Source organism: Sceloporus occidentalis, unplaced genomic scaffold (assembly GCF_023333645.1).
Source record: "Sceloporus occidentalis isolate IW3139 unplaced genomic scaffold, rSceOcc1.0.p SCAF_3, whole genome shotgun sequence".
NCBI lineage: Eukaryota > Metazoa > Chordata > Lepidosauria > Squamata > Phrynosomatidae > Sceloporus > Sceloporus occidentalis.
The window spans coordinates 200,090,293-200,113,860 of NW_028316983.1; the positions used below are offsets into that span (position 1 = coordinate 200,090,293).

Sequence of the window (23,568 nt, forward strand, 5' to 3'; positions counted from 1 at the left end):
GAACCACTGCAAAGCCATGCCTCCAATTCGTAGCTCTCTCAGGCATTCCAAGAAAATGTCGTGGTCTATTGTGTCAAATGCCACTGAGAGGTCTAATAGCACCAGCAGGGTCATGCTTCCTCTGTCAATGCTTAGATGAAGGTCATCGCTTAAGGCAACCATGGCAGTCTCCACCCCATATCCTGTCCTGAAGCCAGTTTGAAATTGAACTAGAAAATCAGTTACATCCAAGACCACTTGGAGCTGAAGAGCAACAGCCCTCTCAACCACCTTGCTCAAAAATGGCAGATGGGAAACAGGCCTATAATTTTTCATGTCCAGGGGGTCTAGGGAAGGTTTTTTCAGAAGCGGTCTAACAACCACTTCCTTTAAGGCAGATGGTACATAACCTTCCCTAAGGGATGCATTGGTGACATGTCTAAGAAATGCCATCAAGGCATCACCCCCCTGGATGGCCAGCCATGATGGGCAGGGGTCGAGAGAGCATGTCATCTTCCTCATCTTTCCAAGGATCTTGTCCACGTCATCAGTACTCACAAGCTCAAATTGATACAGTCTAGTCTCATAAATAGATTGACTGGACACCTCATCAGCTGATTTTGCCCCAACATTGGCATCCAGGTGTGCTCTTATCTGAGAGATTTTACCTGCAAAGTTGTTGTTAAATGCATCACAGCAGGCTGTTGTTGGATTAAGTAGAGGGTTCTGGGTAGATGGCATCACCGTCAGTTCCCTCACTACCCTAAACATTTCTGCGGGACGAGACTTTGCAGATGCAATGCGAGCAGACAAGAAGGATCTCCTCGTTGCTTTTATTGCCTCTCTATATGAATAAAGAAATTTCTTATGACGAGTTCTGTCAGATAAGAGTCCAGTTGAGTGCCATCTGCGCTCTAGTCATTGTCCCTCCCGCTTCACATTCTTCAGCTCTCTGGTGTACCAGGGCTTTTGATTCAAAGCAGATGGGAAAGGACACTTGGGAGCGATTGTGTCAGTAGCCCCAGCAAGATCGGTGTTGCATGTGTTCACCAGAGCTTCAACAGAATCACCAGCATTATCAACCAACAAACCCTCTAGGGCTTTCTGGAATCCAATTGGTTCCATTAGCCTTCGAGGGTGGACCATTCTAATAGGCCTTCCACCATCGGGGAGACAAACAGTGGCTCTTAGTTCAGCCCTGACTAGGGAATATACATGCAAAACAATATACATGCAAATCACTCGTCCCTAAAGGCATATTTTAAGGAACAATTACCTGTAGTTTAAAACTAGCACAAGACTGTCAGTACGACAAGAAAGCTTAGAATGGGAAAAGATAAACTGTCCTAGATAACCAAGGAGAAGGTGGAGACTCATTAAGTTATAAGTAGCACTTCAGTTTAGTTTTTATATTCTGAGGGCTCTAATGGATGAGTGTACATGTGTACATCATTCTACATTCAGTCCACATTCATATAGGAAGAGAAAGGACAATTCCTCCACAAGGGATTATATCAGAGCATATTTTTTAGATTATGTAGAAGAACCAGTTTTGCTGTTCAATGACTGCATCACTGGCTTTCATCAATATAAAGAAGAGAGAGAGATTGTGACAGGAATTCAGTCCTTCCAGCAGAAATTTCTCTGTTCATAAGGTCAGTGTTTACCTAATAACTGTTTGCTTTGATTTTCATTTTCATTTTATACATTCTAGTTTATTGTGTTCTAGGTTCTAGTAATTCAATTTTGCAAATGACAGTTTTTAAATCATTATATTATTAAGATTTCTTTTTTAAAAATCCCTCTTCATTTAAGTATCTTACATCACAATTATTTTCTTTACATTATAGTTCCAGATAACGAATTATAGTCAATATATTTCTAATACAATTTTTTTTAATCTCGTATCTTCTTTTCTTTATAGAGTTCATTTTAATTATTCTTATATATACAATGTCTTCTGATGGGCATGACTTCTTTTCCTTCTTCTTTGTACATCCTGTTTTCTTTCTTTTCATTGTTATTTCCTCATTTTTCTTTTCTTCTTTTAATTAATATATATATATATATATATATATATATATATATATATATATATAAAACCTTCCTCCTCCGCATATAGAGAAAGGAGTGAAGTAAGGGCCAAGAGAACTTGAAAGAACCCAACAGCCACAGGCAAAGAAAAATTCAAAAGAGAAAAGGACCAGCCAGCTGGCAGCATACATCCTCTTTTTTCTTATGCTATTTTTATCCATATGTCTATAATTACTAGCTGCCAGCTTGTCAGTCTTAATTCAGTTACATTAGTCTTATCCTACTTCATACTCACTTGAGAAAAATAGAAGGAATTCCTGTCTTTCCTTCCATAATTCTTTCTTCCTGACTGTTCACTGCTGTTTTTTTGAACATATTCAACCCTCTTAATCTTTTCCCTTTTCTCCATTCCCTTCCTTTCCTTTCTTATTGGTTTTTCTCCCATTCTTTTACACATCATTCAAGTCCTCTTTCTCTTCCTCATTTCTTTTAGTATCTTTCTTCTGTATCTTTTTCTACCTTCTCGTACCTTCTCACCTTCTCTCTACCTTCACTTATGTTGTCCTTCTCATTGCTTCTTAACAACTCTATTTTCTTCTATTGTTCTATTTGCTTTATCTTACCCTATCTTCCATCTTCTTCCTTGCTTTATCCTTTTTATTCCTTCTATTTCCCTACATCCTTACATTTTCTTTATTTTTTCTTCCTGTACCTTCTCTTCTCTTTCCTTCTTATTCCTCCTCCTTCACTTTCTTCTCACCCTTCTTTCCTCTCTACTCCTGACTTCCCACCTACAATTCCAGACATTTACTTACTTAATAACTTTATTACGGCCAATTGGCCAGCACGACAATTCCAGACAATTTGTTGTAAGAGTTTAGCTATACTTAATTTTTCCCCCTTTAATTAAATACCATGTTGCCTTCTTAGCTTATATTTTCCATCCTATTTAAATCCTTTAAATCAGGGGTAGGCAACCTGCGGCCCGCGGACCGGATGCGGCCCGGCGAGGCCTTGGGACCGGCCCCAGCCCGGTCCTGCCGCCAATTGCCGCCGGGGCCTTTGGCCTCTCGTGCGCAGGGGCAAGGGGGGCAATTGTCTATAGATGCCTCAGAAACATGGATTTATATTAAAAAAAAATTAAAAATCATCAAATTTTTTTGCGTGTCCTCCACTTTTTTAAAAAAAAGTGTCCACCATTTGAAAATGTTGTCCTACATTTGTCCCGGTTTATTTATTTATTTAATTTTTTAAAAAAATTATTTATTTATTTATTTATTTATTTATTTATTGGCTTCGGCCCCCCAGTTATCTGAGGGTCAGCTACCCGGCCCCCGGCTCAAAAAGATTGCCTACCTCTGCTTTAAATGCTATAAAGTTATTTAGTAATTTGCCTTCTTTGTTCTTCCTTATTCTTTCTAACGTTCCCCCCCCCCTTTAATACCTTACATCTTTTAAATTTTTATCAATTCTCTCTTTTTAAATAATTAATTACTATATTTTACCTTCTTTTCCCCCATCTTCCCTTCTCCCAGTATGTTATTTATCTTTATCTTCCCTAAACCTCTTTCCTACTGCATTATTGTTTCCTCATTCTAGTTTCCTTTCTAAAACCTTAAGTACTTCTTTCCATTCATCATTACAATAATGAGCAGGCTTACCATTGGTTAACTGGATTAGAATATCCATCTCATACATCTCAAATAGCTTGAGCAACCAATCTCTTATTTCAGGCAATTCTGTCTGTTGTTAAGTACCATCTAAAATATTATTTATAATTTTTTTCTTTTACTGTAGATCTATTTGTAAATTTTTAATACTTCTGCCACACTCTTTCCCAATCTTCTAATTGGGTGGCATGACCAATATTCTGAGCCCAGTTATTCAGGTTATTTTTTTATCACTTCCTGTTCTTGCTCTAAATTTAGTAATATTTTATAAATTTTTGTTATAATTTTCTTACTGCCTGGTTGAATAAGTTCCTCAAATTCTGAATTTCTTTCATCAAAACCTTCCAATTTTTGGTCAGTTTTGAACCTTTCAGTTAATTGTCTATGGGGAAACCAATGGCACACTATTCCATTCTCCACTTTGTCATCTCTAGACTTTATTTCTTACTGTTCCTTATTATTTTTTAGCAATTATTTATATGTTATACATCTTCCAGTTCCTAAACTTTCTTTTCTTAGAAATGCCTCATGGCCTGAGATCCACAATGGATATTTTCTTTGTGAATAATTTAGTTTTATACTTTGTCCAAGTCATTAACAATGGTCTTCTTATATAATGGTCCAGGAATTCTTTATGAATCTTATCTTTTTGATACCATAAATAAGCATGGAAAACAAAATGGGAGTCCCATACAGGAGGAAAAGTTGGCCCTAGAGCACATCCATTCCTCCAAGGCGGTTTTTGGACCTCATCCGCTAACAAAGCTTCCTTTCCAGAACGCATCTCCTGGCTGAACTGTGGGTTGGCCAATAGAAGGAAATCTACAGGGAGAGATTTTTGTTTATGATGACAGTTAAAGAGTTTCCAACTGGCAGATCTTTCACTTAGGAGTGTACTTGATAAACTTAGTTAATTGTGTGTTGTCTTTTCTTTTCTTTTTCTAGAGAGAAAAGTGAACAAAATAATTTGTCCTGGAACATAATTTGCTGCAGTTTCTCTTTGACTCCAAAGATGACATCAGAAAGTAGAGACTATAGTTTAGAGCAAGAATCTACAACTTATATTTTTGGTGGATGTCCAGATTTTATAGTGTATCTCTTCATAATATTAGGAATATTATATTATCCTGGTATTATTTCTAGTGTTATGATGTACCTCGGCACCGGATTCTGTGGCTTTTGTAAAAAAATTGGTAACCTTCCAGAAGATAAAGAAAACAAATTATGGGACAAGCCAAAGCAATTTATAGCAATGGTGACATATATGACTGGAAGATTATTACATGGTAAGCATGGCTCCCCCCCCCCCCTCGCTACCACACTGAAGAATCATGGCATTTTGAGGCTGCTTTAACTGTAATGGCTCTTAGTATTTCTGCCACGCATACTCTGAAGCTCATTTGGGCTTATCCCACTTCTTAAACTTTCATGATTAATGACAAAACTGGAGAGATGCCCCCCCCCCACACACACACACACACCTTCAAGGAAGCAGATGTTACATTTTAAATTTAAATCAGGAGTTCTTAATCTGGGGTCCATGAACCACTAGTTGATTCATGGATGGACTTCAGCTGTTCTATGGACCCAGTGTAATTCACCATAGGTTTGTTTGTGGAGTTTTCCCCCCCTTCAATTTGTTCTTTGTTACTTTGAAAATATATATACATTCATTTTCTGGGGAGGGGGTCCATAACTGTCTTCGGATTGTCAAGGAACTTTGTCAGCCAAAAAACATTAAGAGCCAGTAATTTAGATAGATGCTAGAACTTCATTTTCAAAATTAGTTTTCTCTTTAAAACATAAATGTTAATAGTTTCAAAGGTTTGCCTTAAAGATATGTATATATGTATATACATACCATTTGGTTTTATTTATATCTTATATCTTTATATCTTATTATTTCAATTTAATTAGCATATGGAGAATTATAAGATCTACATGCTCATGAAACAATGCTGAAGCCATTGCATGTTTTTCTTTGATAGGTTATGAAATTTGTGGAATAGAAAATATTCCAGAAGGACCTGCTGTTCTTGTTTATTACCATGGAGCAATGACATACGATTATTACTTTTTTATATTCACATTCTATAGAATCACCGGTAGATTCCTCTTTTCTGTGGTGCATCATTTCCTTTTTCGTCTACCAGGTAAAAAAATAAAATTGATAATTTTGTTGAGAAATATATTTAATAAAAATGATGCTCTTTCAAATGATTTTGTCTAGCTAATTTGATTTTTTTCTAAATGGACACTCAAAATTTCCTGATTACTATTTGGAATCTTCAGTTTGTTGTCCTTATAGTATGGCTGAAGTTGTGCATTGCACAGCATTCAGTATTTAATAATGATTGCCTCTTCAGTTTTAAAATGCAAAATTAACCTGAGCAGACTGCATACAAGCTGAGATGGAGAGATAATGTGGACAGGAAAAGTTATATAACCTTTTCTCTTTTGGTGATCTTCATGAGCTGTTCTTTTTTCTTCTTCTTCTTCTTCCCCTTATATAGATGGTAATGGGAAGAGATATAAGGACCCTGTGTCTTTCTCTCTCTTCTGCCAATGCCCTTCCTTTTGCCAGTAACTTTGAAACAATAAATATCAGCAGGAGGGGGAGGTGGCCATGCATACTGCGATTTATTAGATCAGGGTGAGTTCTAAGGGAAGAACTGTGTGTGCTGTGTGCTATGCAGACAGTTCTCCTGAAATTTGCTTCACAGTATGAAAACAAGGCCGTGGCTGCTGCAGATAGGGATAACCCAAAGGTAAACTGGGTTTTTCTATCATTGTAGATATGACCTACTTCTCGTTTTTACAGGGCTAAAATTGCTTTTTGAAGTGGTTCGCTGTATTGATCCTACAAAACAAGAATGTGTGGCTCTTCTGAAAAAAGGACATCTATTGGGCATTGCACCTGGTGGACTTCGAGAGCAGAATTATAGTGACAATACTTACAAGCTTGTGTGGGGAAATCGAAAAGGATTTGCTCAAGTGGCCATTGATGCAAAAGTGGTGAGTGGTTTCCCTTCCTTTCCATTCTTTTCCTTCCTTCCTTCCTTCTTTGTTTCTTCCTCCATTTTCTAGCTCTAATTTCTCCCCAAAAATGAAACTCAAAGTCTGTGATATTCACATTATCTGCCTTCGCTGTATTGTCTAAATGAGATACACTTTCTCAAAGAGCACACCTCAGTTGGGTGTATTATATTCATTCAGGCAACTGTTAAAGCCACCATAATAGCAATAGCAAGTACATTTCTATACCGCTTATCAGTATACTTAAGCACTCCCTGAGTGGTTTACAGTGTGTAGGCTAATTGCCCCCAACAGTCTGAGTACTCATTTTAGTGGCCTTGGAAGGATGTCAGTCAGTCCTGAGCCCCTGACTGGTATTGAACTGACAATCTTGTGATTTCTGAGTGAGTGGCTGCAATACAGGCATTTAACCACTGCACCTAAAGCAAGCTGCTAACTTGTAATATTTCATCATAAGAAAAGATCAATTTTGTTCTTCCTGATTTTCTTTCCCATTTTCTATTTCCACTTGCTTGGAACACCCTCACAAACATCAAGGCACAGATGGATCCATATGGGTTTTTTTAATGCCAAACAAATCCATATACGTACACATTATAATAAATATGAAGTGTTCCCTGTATTTGTCCAATCAATATTCTCAAATAATTTTATGAACAAGAAAGAGGACTTTTACCATTAAACTCTGCAGTCTCCTAGACCAACTCTGAACAGAACATAAAGCAATCTGAATGTGAAAGACTGGGGATATATTGACATGCTGAGACACCCACCAAAGTAAAATTATTTTTTACATACATATATAAGATGTCTTTGCAAAAGAAAATGGGAAAGGGTTCTTTTTTTACACAACCATTGGTTTTTGCAGGGGGGAAAACATTGTACATTGGGCCCTCAGTGCCCAGGAGGGATCTGTTCCAGATCCTCCCACAGATGCCAAAATTCGTGGATGCTCAAGTCCCACTGATCTCAATGGTTGTGCAACAACACAGCCGCGCCACCACTGCGGACAATGGCACTTGGCCACCATGGCTGCCTCTACATCCTCATCCTCATCATCATCATTATCTTCCCCCCACCCCTTCTTCTTCCTTCTCCTCCCTCTCCTCTTTTTCCCCACTGGTACCTCCTGGTTCCCATCTGGGAAAAGGAGGAGGAGGGAAAGGAGGGGGAAGAGGCAGTGATGGAGGATCAGTAGGCAAGAAGAGGAAGAGGAGGAAGAGGAGGAGGAAGTAAAAGGAGGACGGAGTTGTCAATGGGGAAAAGGAGGTGGAGGCAGCCTCCTGCCACCCTCCGCAATTAAGCTGCAAGGTAGGCTTTCAGTGGCCTTGCAGTGAAGTGCCATTATCCGCAACCTCTGCTGCCACCCCTTCCTCCTCTGTACTCTTCTTCCTAGATTCTCCTCCTAGTCCCCATCACCACCTCCACTTCCTTCCTCCTCCTTCTCTGCTGCACCCCCCCCCCGAGGCGTGCCGTCCACGGATGCTGGAATGAGGAAACGGCAAGTCCATGGATATAGAGGACCCATAGTAATTTGTACCTAAAGGAACTTAGTTTGCAAACTATCCCTGTGGCCCCTCCCTGGCCCATAGCTAGGTGGGGTCCCATCCTCCCTTGCTTCTCCATGGGAATATACAATCCAAAGTCATTTGCTTTCAACACAATTTAGAATCATAGAATTGTAGAATCGTAGAGTTGGAAGAGTCCACAAGGGCCATCCAGTCCAACCCCATGTCATGCAGGAAATTGTAACAGAAATTTCAGGAGACACAAAGTTTTAGGCTTGGCAGAGCAAAGAATTAGCAAAGGACTTAGTAATATGAATATCCATCAATTTATTTTCCAATTGTCGACAAAGGAAACATGAACTCGGTGGAATTCAAAGTTCCAAAACTGAGGTGCAGAAAAAGACAAGATGGCCTAATTTCTATAGTCAGTTACACAAAGAAGCTCCTTCATCAGATCAGAATTCTTACATCAAGACAGAAATATATTCATATATTAATAACTGCATCATCACTCCTCACCCCTCCTTCAGGAATTCAGTAGCTTTCAATAACCTTCCTTCTGAACATCAACAATGTCTCCTTATCTTGAATTGTCTATGTTATGTCTTGTTCTGCTGGTGCCAGGTCACGATGCACTCACCATGCCTTTTCTCTAATTTTCAAGCCTCATTTTAAAACTATTTTTTTTAACCAAAGTGATTCCATCTTTCTATAGCTTTCTATTATAACAGGAAAATTCTACCACTTGACAATCAAAGTATCCCCAACATATGGCCATCCAGTCTCTGCTTAAAGGCCTCCAGGGAAGGAGACTGCATTACACTCTGATGGAGTGTGTTTCACTGTTGAAAAGCCCTTACTGTCAGGAAGTTCTTCCTGATGTTGAGGTGGAATTTCTTTTCCTGTAGCTTGCATCCATTGTTTCATGTCCTGTTCTCTGGAGCAGCAGAAAACAAGCGTTCACCCTCCTCAATATGACATCCCTTCAGATATTGAAACAGGGATATCATATCACCTCTTAACCTTCTCTTCTCCAGGCTAAACATCCCCAGCTCCCTACAATGTTCCTCATAGGGCATGGTTTCCAGACCCTTCACCATTTTAGATGCTCTCCTTTGGACATGCTCCAGTTTCTCAACATCCTTTTTTAATAGTGTGCCCAGAATTGAACATAGTATTCCAGGTGGGGCCTGACCAAAGCAGAATAGAGTGGCACTATTGCTTCCCTTGATCTAGACACTATAGTTCTATTGATGCAGCCTATAATTGAATATTTTAGTTATTTCACTTATTTATTGCCACATCTTATTTATTCCAACCAACATAACAGTAACCCAGACTTCTCCCAATGCCTATATAACATAAAGAAAACTGAAACAGGCTTAAACGTGCCTGGTTTTCTGCTCTTGGCCCGCAGGAATGGGGACCTCTTCCCCTTGCTTCTCTTGCCTTTTGTTGCTGCGGCAGCCTTGCTCTATGCTCCACCTTTGGCCTCTGCTGTCCCACCACTCTGTAACACCTGGGGCTTGGTGGATCCTTCCTGGGGTTGGGCTTGTTCAGGTCACTTTCTATGAGTTCTCCTTAAAAAAAAAAACCTTTCAAATTCTTTGATTCCTTTCTCCTGTTCCATCCCTTCTCCTCGCCCTAAAGTCTCTTCCTCTCCTGATGTCAGGTGCAGGGCTTCCAGAGTCTTCCTGAGGCCTGGACTTTGGAGAATTCTGATCTCTCTGATCCTTTGCCCGTCCACCAACACCCACTTCCCTGACTCCATCTTTCCTAGTTGGCTTTCTCAAGTATTTTCTTTGTCTTCTTCTGGGTCACCCTCTCACTCTCTCACCAACCACCACTCTTCCCCCTTCAGTGTGTCCATCCAACTGTGGGCTGGAGATCTCTCTCTTACCTACCCCTCCATCCAGGAGCACCAATGCAAATAGCAGATTCAGAGGAATTTCTTCTAGAACAGAAGAGGAAGGAATTGAATTACCCATCCATACCTGTTACATCCTTTACTATTATAAGCCCTACTGTTTTAGCTGACTATATAAATCTAATTAATTTATTTCCATGAGAAACAATTCATGTTTTCACTGATGTACATGGGCTTAAGTTTTAAAAATTGGTTTTAAAATGTCTGTCTTTGGTCTTTCTTAGCCCATCATTCCTATGTTTACTTCAAATGTCCGAGAGGGATATATCACATATGGAAATATACGTAAGTTTATACTTCCTTAGATATGTTTTTTTATATTGCAGACCTATATGTGCTTTCTTTGAATGAGCCACATTAAATTCTGTGAGACTTGCTTTCACATAGAAAGAGCATAACATTAAGCTGTACATAATGTTATACTGTAGTTTATAAGCATGAAAATTCTGTATACTTTCTATTCTTGAAGATGATTCAGAGTTGTACATATGATGGTTAACCAACACAGGTTTTAGAGTATTTTAATTGGTATCAGTTTCAGTATTGTTAATTTCAATGTATTACAATTTGAAACATATAATTTTTCTGCAGTCTCTCAGTGTGCAGTTCCTAGCCAATTTTAATTTTCTTTATAGGACCAATGAGATGGCTTTATGAAAAGACAAGAATTTTACCATTTCCTGTGTGTGGACTATTTCCAGTCAAATTTCGAACGTATATTGGGCAACCCATTCCATATGATCCAAATATATCTGCAGAAGAATTAGCTGAAAAAGTAAGTATTATATTGTTAAGGATTGAAACTTATATTCATACTCAGTACAAAGTACACAAAGACTTATACAAATCCTATGAAGGTTTATAAAAATGTAAAGAAGTAGGATTTTTTTGTTTACTGTGGTCAGTTTGCCAGTACTTTAGCCAAACAGTTTAAGGTTTGTCATGCTAGCAATGATAAGAAAGTTTCAGGTGAAGCAGCCCCTATTAACACAAACCAGAGAAAATGCTGGCGTTGAAATTGCCTTGAAGTTAATGTATACAGTACATATGTAGTTCTAATCGGAATAGGCAGGATATAAATAAATAATTATACTATTATTATTATTATTATTATTATTATTATTATTACGTCTTCAATAATGTTTTTCTCAAAGGAAGCAACTTTAGCCATTTTCCTTCTACTGCAAGAAAGACTTTTAAAACCACACAGTTTTAGAAGCCCTATTTGCAATTTGGGATTTAACCAGTGCAAAATTTACACATAGCTCTTTGGCACAGAAAATGGCACTTTCTGCTCAGAAAATAATATTTCTACTTGTCAAATCATGCCATTCCACTTTTCTGTCTGGTGTTTTTTGTCAAATCTATGGTGATTTTCTGGGTTATAGTAACAATTTTTCAGAGTAAACATGAAAAATGGTGCTAGGACATTCTCTGCAATTTTTAGATGTTTCCTCTGCATCTAAGCAAAAGTTTCCTCCTATGCAAAATCAGCCCATTTCATTGGTTTTTTTGGTAGAACATGACCCATATTGGAACCCCCTCACACAGCTCCCCATTCAGGTGCTATTACCACCCTTGCATTAAAAACAAATAGACTACACACACACGCGATCTCCATGTAGGGCTGTCTTACACCCATGAGGGGGGCTTTAGTCAATAAGTGAAACCAAAACTCAGCATCTGATAAAGGCTTGTCCTGCCTCTGTAACAGAAATTTCAGGAAACTTAAATTTCTAGGACTGACAGAGCAAGGATTGGCAAGAGGACCTAGTAATTGAAAATCCATAAGTTTATTTCCAATTGTCGACAAAGGAAAACAATGAACTCAGTGGAATTCAAGTTCCAAAAGCTGAGACCCCGAACAAGACAAAATGGCTCTTTTTATATTATTCAAGACAAAGAAGCTTCTTCAATACACCTGATTGGCTAATTACAATTTAAACATACAGAATTCTTACAGTCAGAACAGAAATACATGCATACATTAAAACTGCATCATCACTCCTTACCCCCTCCTGTAGGAATTCAGTGGCTTTCCTCCTAACCTTGCTTCTGAATGTCCTTATCTCAGTAGTTTATGTTATGTCTTTTTAATGGTGCCAGCTTCCATCCAGGTCAAGATGCACTCCTTATTCCTTTGCTCTAGTTTTCCTAAACTCCAAGCCTTTATTTCAAAAACCATCTCTCTGGCTGACAAAGGTGACTCCATCTTTCTATAGCTTTTTTATTTCAACAAGGAATATTTCCACCACACCTCAAACCGCCTGGGACATCCAAACCATACTGAAATTGCCTTACATATTCCTAGAGAGTGGTCGGTCGGTCGGTCGGTCGGTCGGTCGGTCTAGCTATCTAGCTATCTATCTATTTTTAGAGAAAAGGACAATTGGGCAGTAGAGGACCCAGGGGCACAAAATAGTCTTACGAACTGCATGTGCAGTGTGGACCAGTTTCCTTAACCTCCTTCCATATAACAGGGTGAGGGGGATTAGTTATCAATTACCTTTTATTTAGTCAGTGGTTCTGTTAATATTTTAAAAGATTGTGTTGGCAGTGTTACTCTAAAAGGTAGGTGATGTTGAGGGTGCCCACCAGCAATGCCAACAGCTCCTTAAAATTTGGGGAATTTATTGTTCAAAAGGAAGGCTGCAAGAGGAGGGTAACTGTGGGAATCTTTTCACCTATGTATATCAGAAATAACTGCAGAGAATACTCCAGTTCCAGTAAAATAAATATTTTATTTAAAAACGTGCAAGGGCAGATGCAGATGTACAAGAATGGATACAAAGGATACTTTGCTGAAGAAAACCCTATGAAATTAATGAGTTTGCCATGACAGGCAATTGAAGGCACTTACAGATACGCACAAACTCATAATCTTTCTCCCTAATTCAATACATTTTTAAGTTGAGAAGTCTCAAACACTCTTTGAAGAGTAGGTACTTCAACAGATGAAGTTACCTCTAGTTGTGTTCACACTTTCCATCTCTATCATATTCTTTTGAATGGGGGTGAGCAAAACTGCACACATAAGGCAAGTGCCTAATTGCCAGTGCAATATATCATCTACCAACATGATATCTACCCTAGCATTACCATTTCCTGCACATAAAATGCTATTTTCTGCACAGAATATCCATGTGAATGTTTTGTGCAGAATAACTGTCAAAACGCAAATAATCTTCAAAGATGGCAGTTTTCAAAGATCTTTTCACAGCAGGATGAAAACTGCTGAAATTATTTGTTGCTTCCTTTAAGAAGAAAATTAGTAAATAATTACATTCCTAAATCCAATATCGTTTATGTCTATCTCCATATTCAGAACCTGATTCTAATTTCCCTGATTCTAAATCTATATGGCTGTTTTTGTTTTTCTTCTTTTCTCTTTGTAATAGACAAAAATTGCTATGGAAGCTTTACGAGACAAACACCAGAAAATACCAGGAAACATACTAAGAGCTTTCAGAGAACGCTTTGAGATGCATCACAGAAATGAATAATGTGAATAAAGGACTGTAGTGATATGCACCAATATTTTCAGACTTGTTCATTGCACTGAACTTTTACATAAATACAATAAATAAATAATAAAATTTTTATTTGTATCCCGCTTTTCTGTGACAAGACAATCAAAGCGGCTCACAACACATTAAAATCCACATTTACAAAATTATGTCCCAAATTCCCCCCCTTTAAAACAGGATTAAACATGTTATATTAAAATATCTATTAAAAATACAATAAAAAAATACGAGGACAGAGCGGTGGGCTAATACATGATGGGGGGCAGTCATTCTGTAGCCAGGCACTTTTATGCAGGAAAGTCCTGCCAGAAGAGATCTGTCTTGACAGCTTTTTTAAAGCTGTCTAAGCTGGCAATTTGACGGATCTCATCTGGCAGGCTATTCCATAGTTTGGGAGCAATTGCAGAGAAGGCCCTCTGGGAGGTAGCAGTTAGTCTAGTTTTTAAAGGCTGCAATAGATTCCTCCCAGAGGACCTGAGGGTGTGGGGCGGATTATATGGGAGCAGGCGATCCCTCAAATAGGTTGGACCCAAGCCATGTAGGGCTTTAAAGGTTATAAGCAACACCGTGTACTGTGCCCGGAAACTAATAGGCAGCTAGTGAATAGATTTTTGGACGGGTGTTATTCGGTCACTCCTAGTTTTTCCAGTGACCAGCCTGGCTGCCATATTTTGTACTAGTTGAAGTTTCTGGACTAGGCACAAGGGTAGCCTCATGTAGAGCGCATTACAGGAATCAAGTCATGAAGTTACCAGTGAATGCACAACAGTTTCTAGGTCCTTTACTTCCAGGAAAGGGAGCAGCTGTTGTCCCACAAATCCTTAAGATAAAAACTTTATAGTTGTAATGTATTGCTGCTCCAGCCTTCACTGCATGTTTTTATTACCTCTGTGATAGCTACTGCTATTTTTCTGCTAATATTACTCTCTGTCTTTTTTTAAAAAATGGACAATTTTTTTAATTATAATATTTATTGCAATTTTTATATACATTAAAAAAAATCTTACTCTCTGATTTTGTATTAATTTGTTATGTTCACAACCAGAAAGAGAAAAGAAAAAAACAAACCAAAAAAGCAAACAAACAAACAAACAAAAACAATTTCCAGTTCTATCATAATATATGGACAGAGAGAAGAAGGGCAATTTACCTAAACTGACAAATTTTCTACCTGTAAGTACATAAACCAAATTCACCTGGACAAAATTTGAAGAGAAATGAATGCTCTATAAAGTGAATGTAATGTCTATGGAGCGTACTACATTTTTGATAACAGCATTCTTTCTGGGAGAAAGGGGATAGCTTGATACAAACGCCTATGATGATTGATTATCCATTGTCAGTATTGATAATATTTGTCTTGAACGTATCGCAGGCTGAAATTTAAGAGTGAAAAGCCTTGTTTCTCTGTAGCAATATGTTTACTAAAAGCTATGTTGGAATGAAGCCAGTAAATAATCCAAGCAAAGAGATAAGAACTGGTCTAAACACAGCTAGTGTAAACAAGAGCAACAACTGGGATGTAATTTCTTCAGAGAAAGAGAAAAACAAAACCTTATTATATGGGGAGATGATCTTGAAGATTTAAATATACAAGAATGCATCTAGCCTAGGCAAATAATACACAACCTCTAATTAGGTTTCACAAGCCATTTTGAACAAAAACTTCATGTGTATCACTGGACAAATCCACAGACAGATATGTATTTTGCACAATGATAAAGGCTTCAATTTTTAAAACAAAAATTGTATGTACCTCATCGTTTGATGTTAAATTGAGGTAATTATTCATATTACTTCTTGGAAAAGTTCCCTTTGTTCCTGTAATGTACGGCATCTGAACTTTCACACACTTTTCCAAATGTTTTGGTTCCCCCTAAAGTACATGTGGTTAGGTGCATGAATAGACATGTTTGTGTGTCATTATTGGCACTGCCTGTTCCTGTCCCATATTGTCATGACATCTGTTTTATAATGCTTTAGGAATCTGATGCAATACTTCCTTTTTAGAATACCAACTTGCTTTGTATAACTTTGTGTTAAATGCTCAGACATGCAGGAGCAGGGAAAAGAAGGCAGAGGGCAGGTAGAGCATGTGGATAGTAGCAAGTAACTTCAGATCCATTAATTGTCTCCTTGTTATCAACATGTTCCCCCTATCTTGGTAAATAAATCTGCTGTTGAGGAGCCCACTTCCTTCTCCCTTCTGTCAGGGATGATGGGAGTTGTAGCTCTTCACCTCTGGCTCGAACTCACCACCTTGTTACGCACCAGCGCTGACCAGTTTTGGCCAGTGGTTAAAGCTTTGCTCTAAAGCAGCAGAGTTACAGAGAATAGGCTGAAGACCCTGACAAACTCTCCAAGCCTTCTCACTCTTGCTTCCACAGAAGTCTTCCCACTTCTTCAGGATCCAGCTGGCTCTTGTATCTTCACTCAAGACACCAGACAACTCAGTAGTCTTATATAAAAGATCTACTTTATTCTACTATATACAGCTCCAAAACTATCCAACACAACTCAAATACTCCTCACTACTACCCACTACTACTACCCACAAAATACATTGGGATTCATAGCCATTATTATAGTCATTGCAAAATACCACCCACTGTTGTCTGTTTCCACCCAGTGGGCGTGTACATCCACTCTCATTGGTTCTCTTGGTTCAACCCACAATTAATGATTTCATCATTTCACCTTGTCCACTTAACAATTCTCAGGTGTGTTCAATTATCCACTTTACATTTCTGTCCTTGGTATTTAGGACTTATTAATCACATTACCTTTTACACCTGTGTGGCTTCTAATTGCTTCTGCTGAGTCACCCTGACTCTCACATACATGTTTTATTTCATTCACTGTATATCCCATGTTGCATTTTCCTTAACAATCCCCTCCGAAATAAAATATTGTATGTGGCTTACAATGTCATTCCAACCATTTGTGTCAACCTTTCATGTTTTTCCACTGTCAGTGCTTTAGTAAACAAATCTGCTATGTTATTTTGTGTTTCTATGTATCTCAACTCTATTTCTCCTTTTTGAACCATGTCTCTTACATTTTGGTATCTTACACCCACATATTTGGTTCTGTTTTTCAAACTTTCTGTTTCAGCCATCGCTATGTACGATTGTGAATCTTCTTGAATTTCTACAGGTACTCTGAAATTTTCGTTCAAGTCATTTAACAATTGTTCAAGCCATTGTACCTCGTTCACAATTTCGTTCAAAGCTGAAAATTCTGCTTCAGATGTGCTTAACTCTACGTTTGTTTGTTTTCTGCTTCTCCATACTATTGGACTTTCACTATACTTGATGATCATTCCTGTCACTGACTTCTTGTCTCCTAATTCTGAAGCAAATGAACTGTCTACATAGCAATCTAAATCTGCATTACTGCTTCTGATGATTAACTTTTTGTCTATAGTCCCTTTCAAATATCTTAACAAGTGTTTCACAGCTGTCCAATCCTCAATCTTAGGATCACAAAGTCTTCTGGATAAAACGTTCATGGCATATGAAATGTCTGGTCTAGTGTGGCAAGAAATGAACTGTAAAGATCCTATTATGCTCCTGAAAAAAGTCTTGTCCTCAAAATCTCTGGTTGTTGGTTCAGATACGAAACCAGTAGTCATTGGAGCTTTAACTACCTTAGCATTCTGTAGTCCACACTTTTCAATCAAATTTTCTATCTTCTTTCTCTGGCTTAACAAACAATGTCCTTCTTGTGTCCATTCAACATTAATGCCTAAATAAGATTTCAACAAACCTAGGTCCTTCAAAACAAACTTTTCTGACAATTCTCTCTTAACTGTTTCAATTTCCTGTTTTGACTTTGCTGCCACGCACAAGTCATCCACATAAATCACCAACACTATATCTCCTTTTGTATACACACAAGCATCTGCAACGCTTCTCTTGTATCCTAACTTAATTAACTCGTCATTAATGCACAAATTCCAAGCTCTGGCACTCTGTTTTAAACCATACAATGCCTTCTTTAGTCTATAAACTTTCTGACTTCCATTCTCCTCAAAACCTTGTGGCTGTTCCATAAAAATTTCTTCATCCAAATTTGCATTTAAATAAGCTGTCTCAAAATCAAAATGTTCAACAACTAAATTCCTTCTTGCTGCTACAGCTAACACCATTCTCAAACTTTCTGGCTTTGCTGTTGGAGAATAAGTCTTATCAAAATTCTCATACTGCTGTTGTGCAAAACCCTTAGCTACTAACCTAGCTTTGTACTTAATGCTTCCATCAGGCATTTCCTTTCTTTTATACACCCATTTACAACCAATAACTTTCTTATCCGTAGGTCTATCCACAATTTCAAAAACATCTTTGTTCACCAGGCAACTAAATTCACTATCCATTGCTTCACACCATCTTTCCTGTTCTTCCCTAGAAAAGGTTTCCAACTCTTCAAAACTCTCAGGCTCTTCTACAACTGTACAAGCCCTTGCCTGTGTCACAACAAATCTATCTGGTGACTTCCTAACTCTGTGACTACACCTGGGTACGAATTCTGTCGATCTGCCTCTTTCCTCATCACTGTCTGCACCAGAAGTTGTTGTCTTTCGGCTAAATCTTTTGTCTTCTGTCATTCTAGTGGTTACTGGTCTTGTTTGTGTCTCCCCATCTGAGGTACTACCACTACTGCTAGTAGAGGCTTCTGGCTTGACTGAAACCCCTCCGTTTCCTGAAGTTGGTTCAGTCTGGGCTTCCTGCTCACTTGAGCTACCTAGCCTCAAGAACACTTCTTTATTGGCATGCAGCTTGTCCCAGCCAGCATGTCTTTCAAAATTTGCAGACCTGGAGTACTGCACTTCTCTTCCTCCCAAATGAAATTTGTAGCTGTTCCCTGAATATCCCAAGAACATAAGCCTTTTACTTTTTGGTTCTCCTTTTCTTCTAAAACAAGCAGGTATGTATACATGTGCATACTGTCCAAAAACTCTTAGATATTTGAAATTTGGCACTCTCCCATACAATACCCTGTAGGGAATGTCTTCAATCTCAGAATGAAACAACCTGTTGCTTATGTGTATGGCAGTCAGTGTAGCTTCACCCCAGAAGCTGTCTCCAACCCCCGCATCTGCCATCAAGCAAGCAGATATCCTTTTAATGTCCTGGATTTTTCTTTCTGCTAAACCATCCTCACTAGGACAAGCAGGATTAGTGGTTTCATGTCTTATCCCCACCTTCTGAAACCAATTGTACAGTTGGTTGTTTAAAAATTCGCCACCTCTATCTGTAACAATAGTCCCAACTCTGCTATCAAATTGTCTTTCTACCATCCTTACCCATGCTTTCAAACTTTGCCCAGCATCAGACTTATTTTTCAATATTCTTACAAAAGCATACCTTGAAAATCTGTCCACAATTACTAGGAAATACTTGCTTCCTCCTAGAGACAAACAATTTGCTTGGGCTACATCAGCATGTACAAATTGAAATGGTCTTTGAGCAATTCTTTTGGATTTCTTAGCAACTGGAAAAGCTCTGACCTTGACTTGATTACAAACAGTGCAATCTAAATGATTTTTGCACTCTGCTACTTTTAGATCTGGACAGATGCTTATTAAACTCTTTAAACACTTGAAACTTGCATGGCCAAATTTTCTATGGAGCTCATGTATGCAGTCTTTGTGCATTGGAACATTGTCAATATTGTTAGCATTCTCAACCTTGTAATTATCCACATTTTCCTCCAGGAAATAAAGCTTATCCTTTTTCAAACCTATGCCACGCAGTTCCCCATTTAAGGTTATTTTACATAAGTTCTTTTCAAAAGTGACTATGTAGTCTCTGTCTGTTAATCTGCTCACTGATAACAAGTTGTTTTCTAATTCTTTTACATGCAAAACATCATTAAAGTTTTCTTTTAGCCCTGGAATGTAAACTGTCCCCATTTGATTTACAGTACTGAGCTCATTCCCATCAGCCAAAACTACCGAATTTACATTTGCTGGCTTCTTATCACTAATTAAATTAATGTTATTACACATGGAGGACAAAGCTCCTGAATCTACAAGCCACTTAGAGTTTGCATTTTGTTTTTCCTTAATCATGGTTGCAAACCCCTTATTATCATTACTATTGTCCTTCAAAAATGGCGGGTTGGACTGCTTCTGCCTCTGATCGTGCCGTGGTTGCCATCTGCTCTCTTGCTTGCTTCTGTCAGCAGTCAACTGCTTGCAATGCCTCTGCAGATGTCCAATCTTCTTGCAGTAGAAACATTTTCTTTGCTCCCTCGAAGAAGCTGCCTGGTCCAGCCCACGCACATCAGGCTTCGTTTGTTCACTTGGCACGCTCTTAGAAGTTGCTGCGTCATTCCTCTCAGACAGCCTCCTCTGGTTTTCTTCCAAGATCCTGGCCACAATTAAGTCTCTAGTCAGTTCTGCTTCCGGTAAGTTTTGCAAACTGTTGGTAATGTTTCCCCAAGAAGGGTCTAAGGATTCAATTAATATATAGCATTGCTGTTCTCTACTTATTTCCACTCCTCTTAGCTCAGCCTGCACAAACAAGTTTTGCATTGTTTTTAAATGTTCTACCACACACTGCCCTTTTGCCATCTTCTGTCTATAAATTCTCTTAGACCATAGCATTTTTGCAAAGGCAGTCGAAGGAGTGTGTAATCTTTGCAGAGTGTCCCACACATCTTTGGCGGTTTCCTTATCTCTGACATCATTAATCAAGTCTTCTTCCAGCATTAGAAAAAGACAGGCTTTGGCTTTGTTATCTTTCTCTTTCGTGGCTGCATTAGCAGCGGCTGGCAGCCCGGCTTCAACTGTGGCCCACAAACTTTCTTTTACTAGTAGTGACTGGGCATAAATCTTCCATGTGGAGTAGTTGCTTCTATTCAATTTGCTAAACTTCAAAGTCTCCATCTTAATTTGTGCAGTGACTCAATTGACACAGTCCTTCTGAGTATGCACAGCTGACCCCTTTTGGGCTTAAACAAAACACAGGAGGAGTTACTCACGGAGCTTATCAGTGCAGCGCAAACAGCTTGCTCTGATCTGTCTTCCACAAAACTGTCTTCCACTCTCTGGAACTTTCAGCTTCTGTGAATGCTGGGTGCTGCAGTATCTGGGCCCATAACCCTTGTCAGGGATGATGGGAGTTGTAGCTCTTCACCTCTGGCTCGAACTCACCACCTTGTTACCCACCGGTGCTGACCAGTTTTGGCCAGTGGTTAAAGCTTTGCTCTAAAGCAGCAGAGTTACAGAGAATAGGCTGAAGACCCTGACAAACTCTCCAAGCCTTCTCACTCTTGCTTCCACAGAAGTCTTCCCACTTCTTCAGGATCCAGCTGGCTCTTGTATCTTCACTCAAGACACCAGACAACTCAGTAGTCTTATATAAAAGATCTACTTTATTCTACTATATACAGCTCCAAAACTATCCAACACAACTCAAATACTCCTCACTACTACTACTACCCACAAAATACATTGGGATTCATAGCCATTATTATAGTCATTGCAAAATACCACCCACTGTTGTCTGTTTCCACCCAGTGGGCGTGTACATCCACTCTCATTGGTTCTCTTGGTTCAACCCACAATTAAGGATTTCATCATTTCACCTTGTCCACTTAACAATTCTCAGGTGTGTTCAATTATCCACTTTACATTTCTGTCCTTGGCATTTAGGACTTATTAATCACATTACCTTTTACACCTGTGTGGCTTCTAATTGCTTCTGCTGAGTCACCCTGACTCTCACATACATGTTTTATTTCTTTCACTGTATATCCCATGTTGCATTTTCCTTAACATAATTGTCTCCTTGTTATCAACATGTTCCCCCTATCTTGGTAAATAAATCTGCTGTTGAGGAGCCCACTTCCTTCTCCCCTACTGCAAAGGAGTGGTTTATATGCCATCTTCTGCTAGAGAGCAAAGGAAATGGGTGCATGTATGTCCACACATAGACAGTGTATCTTTGATTTTGGGTTACAACTGTATCTCTGCATAGCAAAACATGAAATTAGCTCTGTGTTAAGAAACCTGAATCTCTACAATGCTTTCCCCCTCCTCTCTTCATCCTGCAAAAAACAGGGAAAGGTGAAAATCTCGGAGAAAGCCGTCTGCAAACACATTCTATTCTTTCTCAACATGAGCACACAATCCCTCCTGGAAAAAAGTCCCTCCTGCAAAGTGAGAGAGCTCCTGTGCATGTACAGACCACTTTCATCATCAAATATCACAGTAGCGAGATCACCTCCCTAAGACATAAAAAAATCACCTGTTGAAGAAACCACTCCTCCTTCCTCCCATTCTGGGAAGGAGCAATTTGCACCATCTCTCCAGAGGAGAGGCAAGAGAATATGTGCATGCACACCCACAAACACACACTCGGTTTCAGTTCACTGAGCATTCTCTGCTTTCCTTGGACACCTGTGGGAAAGTAGCGCCACCTAACCAAACAATCCCATGCATAGTTGCTCACTTTCTGCCTTCAAGAACCCAACCAGAGATGTCAGCAGCCACCTTCCCAATGGTTCCCATAAAAGATTCCTGGGGCAGGAGGGAAGCAGCACCAAGGTGATCAGATATCATAACCTTAAATGAAGACAAAACACCACAAAATGTAGGACATTCAAGAAAAGTGTAGGGCATTCTCAAATAAAAGCAAACAACTCTAATATAAATATAAATTCATTCCATGTGTTTTATTTACAGCTATATTACATATAGCTGTATTTTATTATGAATAGAGCTGTTTGTGTGCTACTATTGGCATAGCCTTCTCTACTCCAAATTGTCATGATGTATATTTTATAATGCTTTAGGAGTCTGATTTAATACAGGTTTATTTACAGTTATGTTACATATGCTGCATTTTATTATGTACTCAACCATAATTTATTGATGAACATATACAGTGGGCCCTTGGTATGCACTGAGGTTTGGTTCCAAGGCCCCCCATGGATATCGAAATCCATGGGTGCTCACGTCCCATTAAATACAATGGCATAGTAAAATGGTGTCCCTTATTTAAAATGGCAAAATCAGTGTTTGCCTTTCGGAATTTATAATTTTTTGAATATTTTCAAACAGTGGATGCTCAAATCAGTGGATAAAAAATCTGTGGATATGGAGAGTCAACTGTATTTGTTAAAATGCCTTCTGTGGCTTGCAATATACCTCTACAGTTCTGACCCAAACAAATGTTTAAAACTGTACATTACTAGCAACAAATTGTTGATTGAATCTACATTTCCATACCTACAGAAAAAACAGTTTCCGGTTGGTAATGGCGCCCATGGAGATGCTTCTGATCTAGCTGCTCAGAAGCCGATAAGACATCGCGGTACTGGGGAGGGTTAGGGGTTTCCCTAACAATCCCTGAAGTTCTCCCTTGGCATAGGGGGACCAAAGGGGGCCCGGCAGAGGCTCGGAATCTGAGATCTTGCTGTCTAAACCCACCAAATTCAGATTTGGGATTCGCTGGGAGAAGAAGGGGTGAGACCAGTGGAGCCGAAGGGCATTCCATGGCCATGACATTTCCCAGATCTTGGACAGAGGCACCACCAACTTGTTAAAAAAGGTTCGAAATATTGGATGAATGTTAAGAATTCCATCAAGTGTGACATTCAATGCTTTCGCAAGTATCCTTATAAAGCATTTTTAAGTACGCTCATGAGTTTATGTGCGGAGAAAAGGAGTGAAGAAGTGATTTGATGACCTGATTTAAATTCAAAGTAAAGATAACCCTTTATTAGAGACGTAAAGACTAAATATAAAGGACAAAAGGGATTAAATTTTGCAAGAACGGACTTTAAAGGAGATAAGACAGGACTAAAAGGACGAACAGCAAAATTGTACAAGAAAAAGTTAATTAACAACTCAAAACTCACCTTGAACGTCGAGGAGG

The 23,568-nt window shown here is 38.8% G+C and overlaps 1 protein-coding gene across 1 annotated transcript; it reads left to right on the forward strand.

Annotated features, from left to right (window-relative positions):
• Nucleotides 1-4,695: 4,695 nt before the first annotated feature.
• LOC149317333 (DGAT1/2-independent enzyme synthesizing storage lipids-like) lies at nucleotides 4,696-13,657 on the forward strand. Its single transcript, XM_089518876.1, has 6 exons — nucleotides 4,696-4,969; nucleotides 5,672-5,836; nucleotides 6,505-6,698; nucleotides 10,379-10,439; nucleotides 10,790-10,929; nucleotides 13,553-13,657. The coding sequence occupies exons 1-6, from the start codon at nucleotides 4,696-4,698 to the stop codon at nucleotides 13,655-13,657; spliced, it is 939 nt and encodes a 312-aa protein (XP_089375002.1).
• Nucleotides 13,658-23,568: the final 9,911 nt, after the last annotated feature.

Bases quoted from the DNA above. Each gene is read 5' to 3' on its own strand.
- LOC149317333 (XM_089518876.1), top strand. From the start codon at position 4,696: ATGACATCAGAAAGTAGAGACTATAGTTTAGAGCAAGAATCTACAACT. The intron at 5,837-6,504 runs GTAAAAAAATAA...TCGTTTTTACAG, and splicing joins TTTCCTTTTTCGTCTACCAG to GGCTAAAATTGCTTTTTGAA. The intron at 10,440-10,789 runs GTAAGTTTATAC...TTTTCTTTATAG, and splicing joins TATCACATATGGAAATATAC to GACCAATGAGATGGCTTTAT.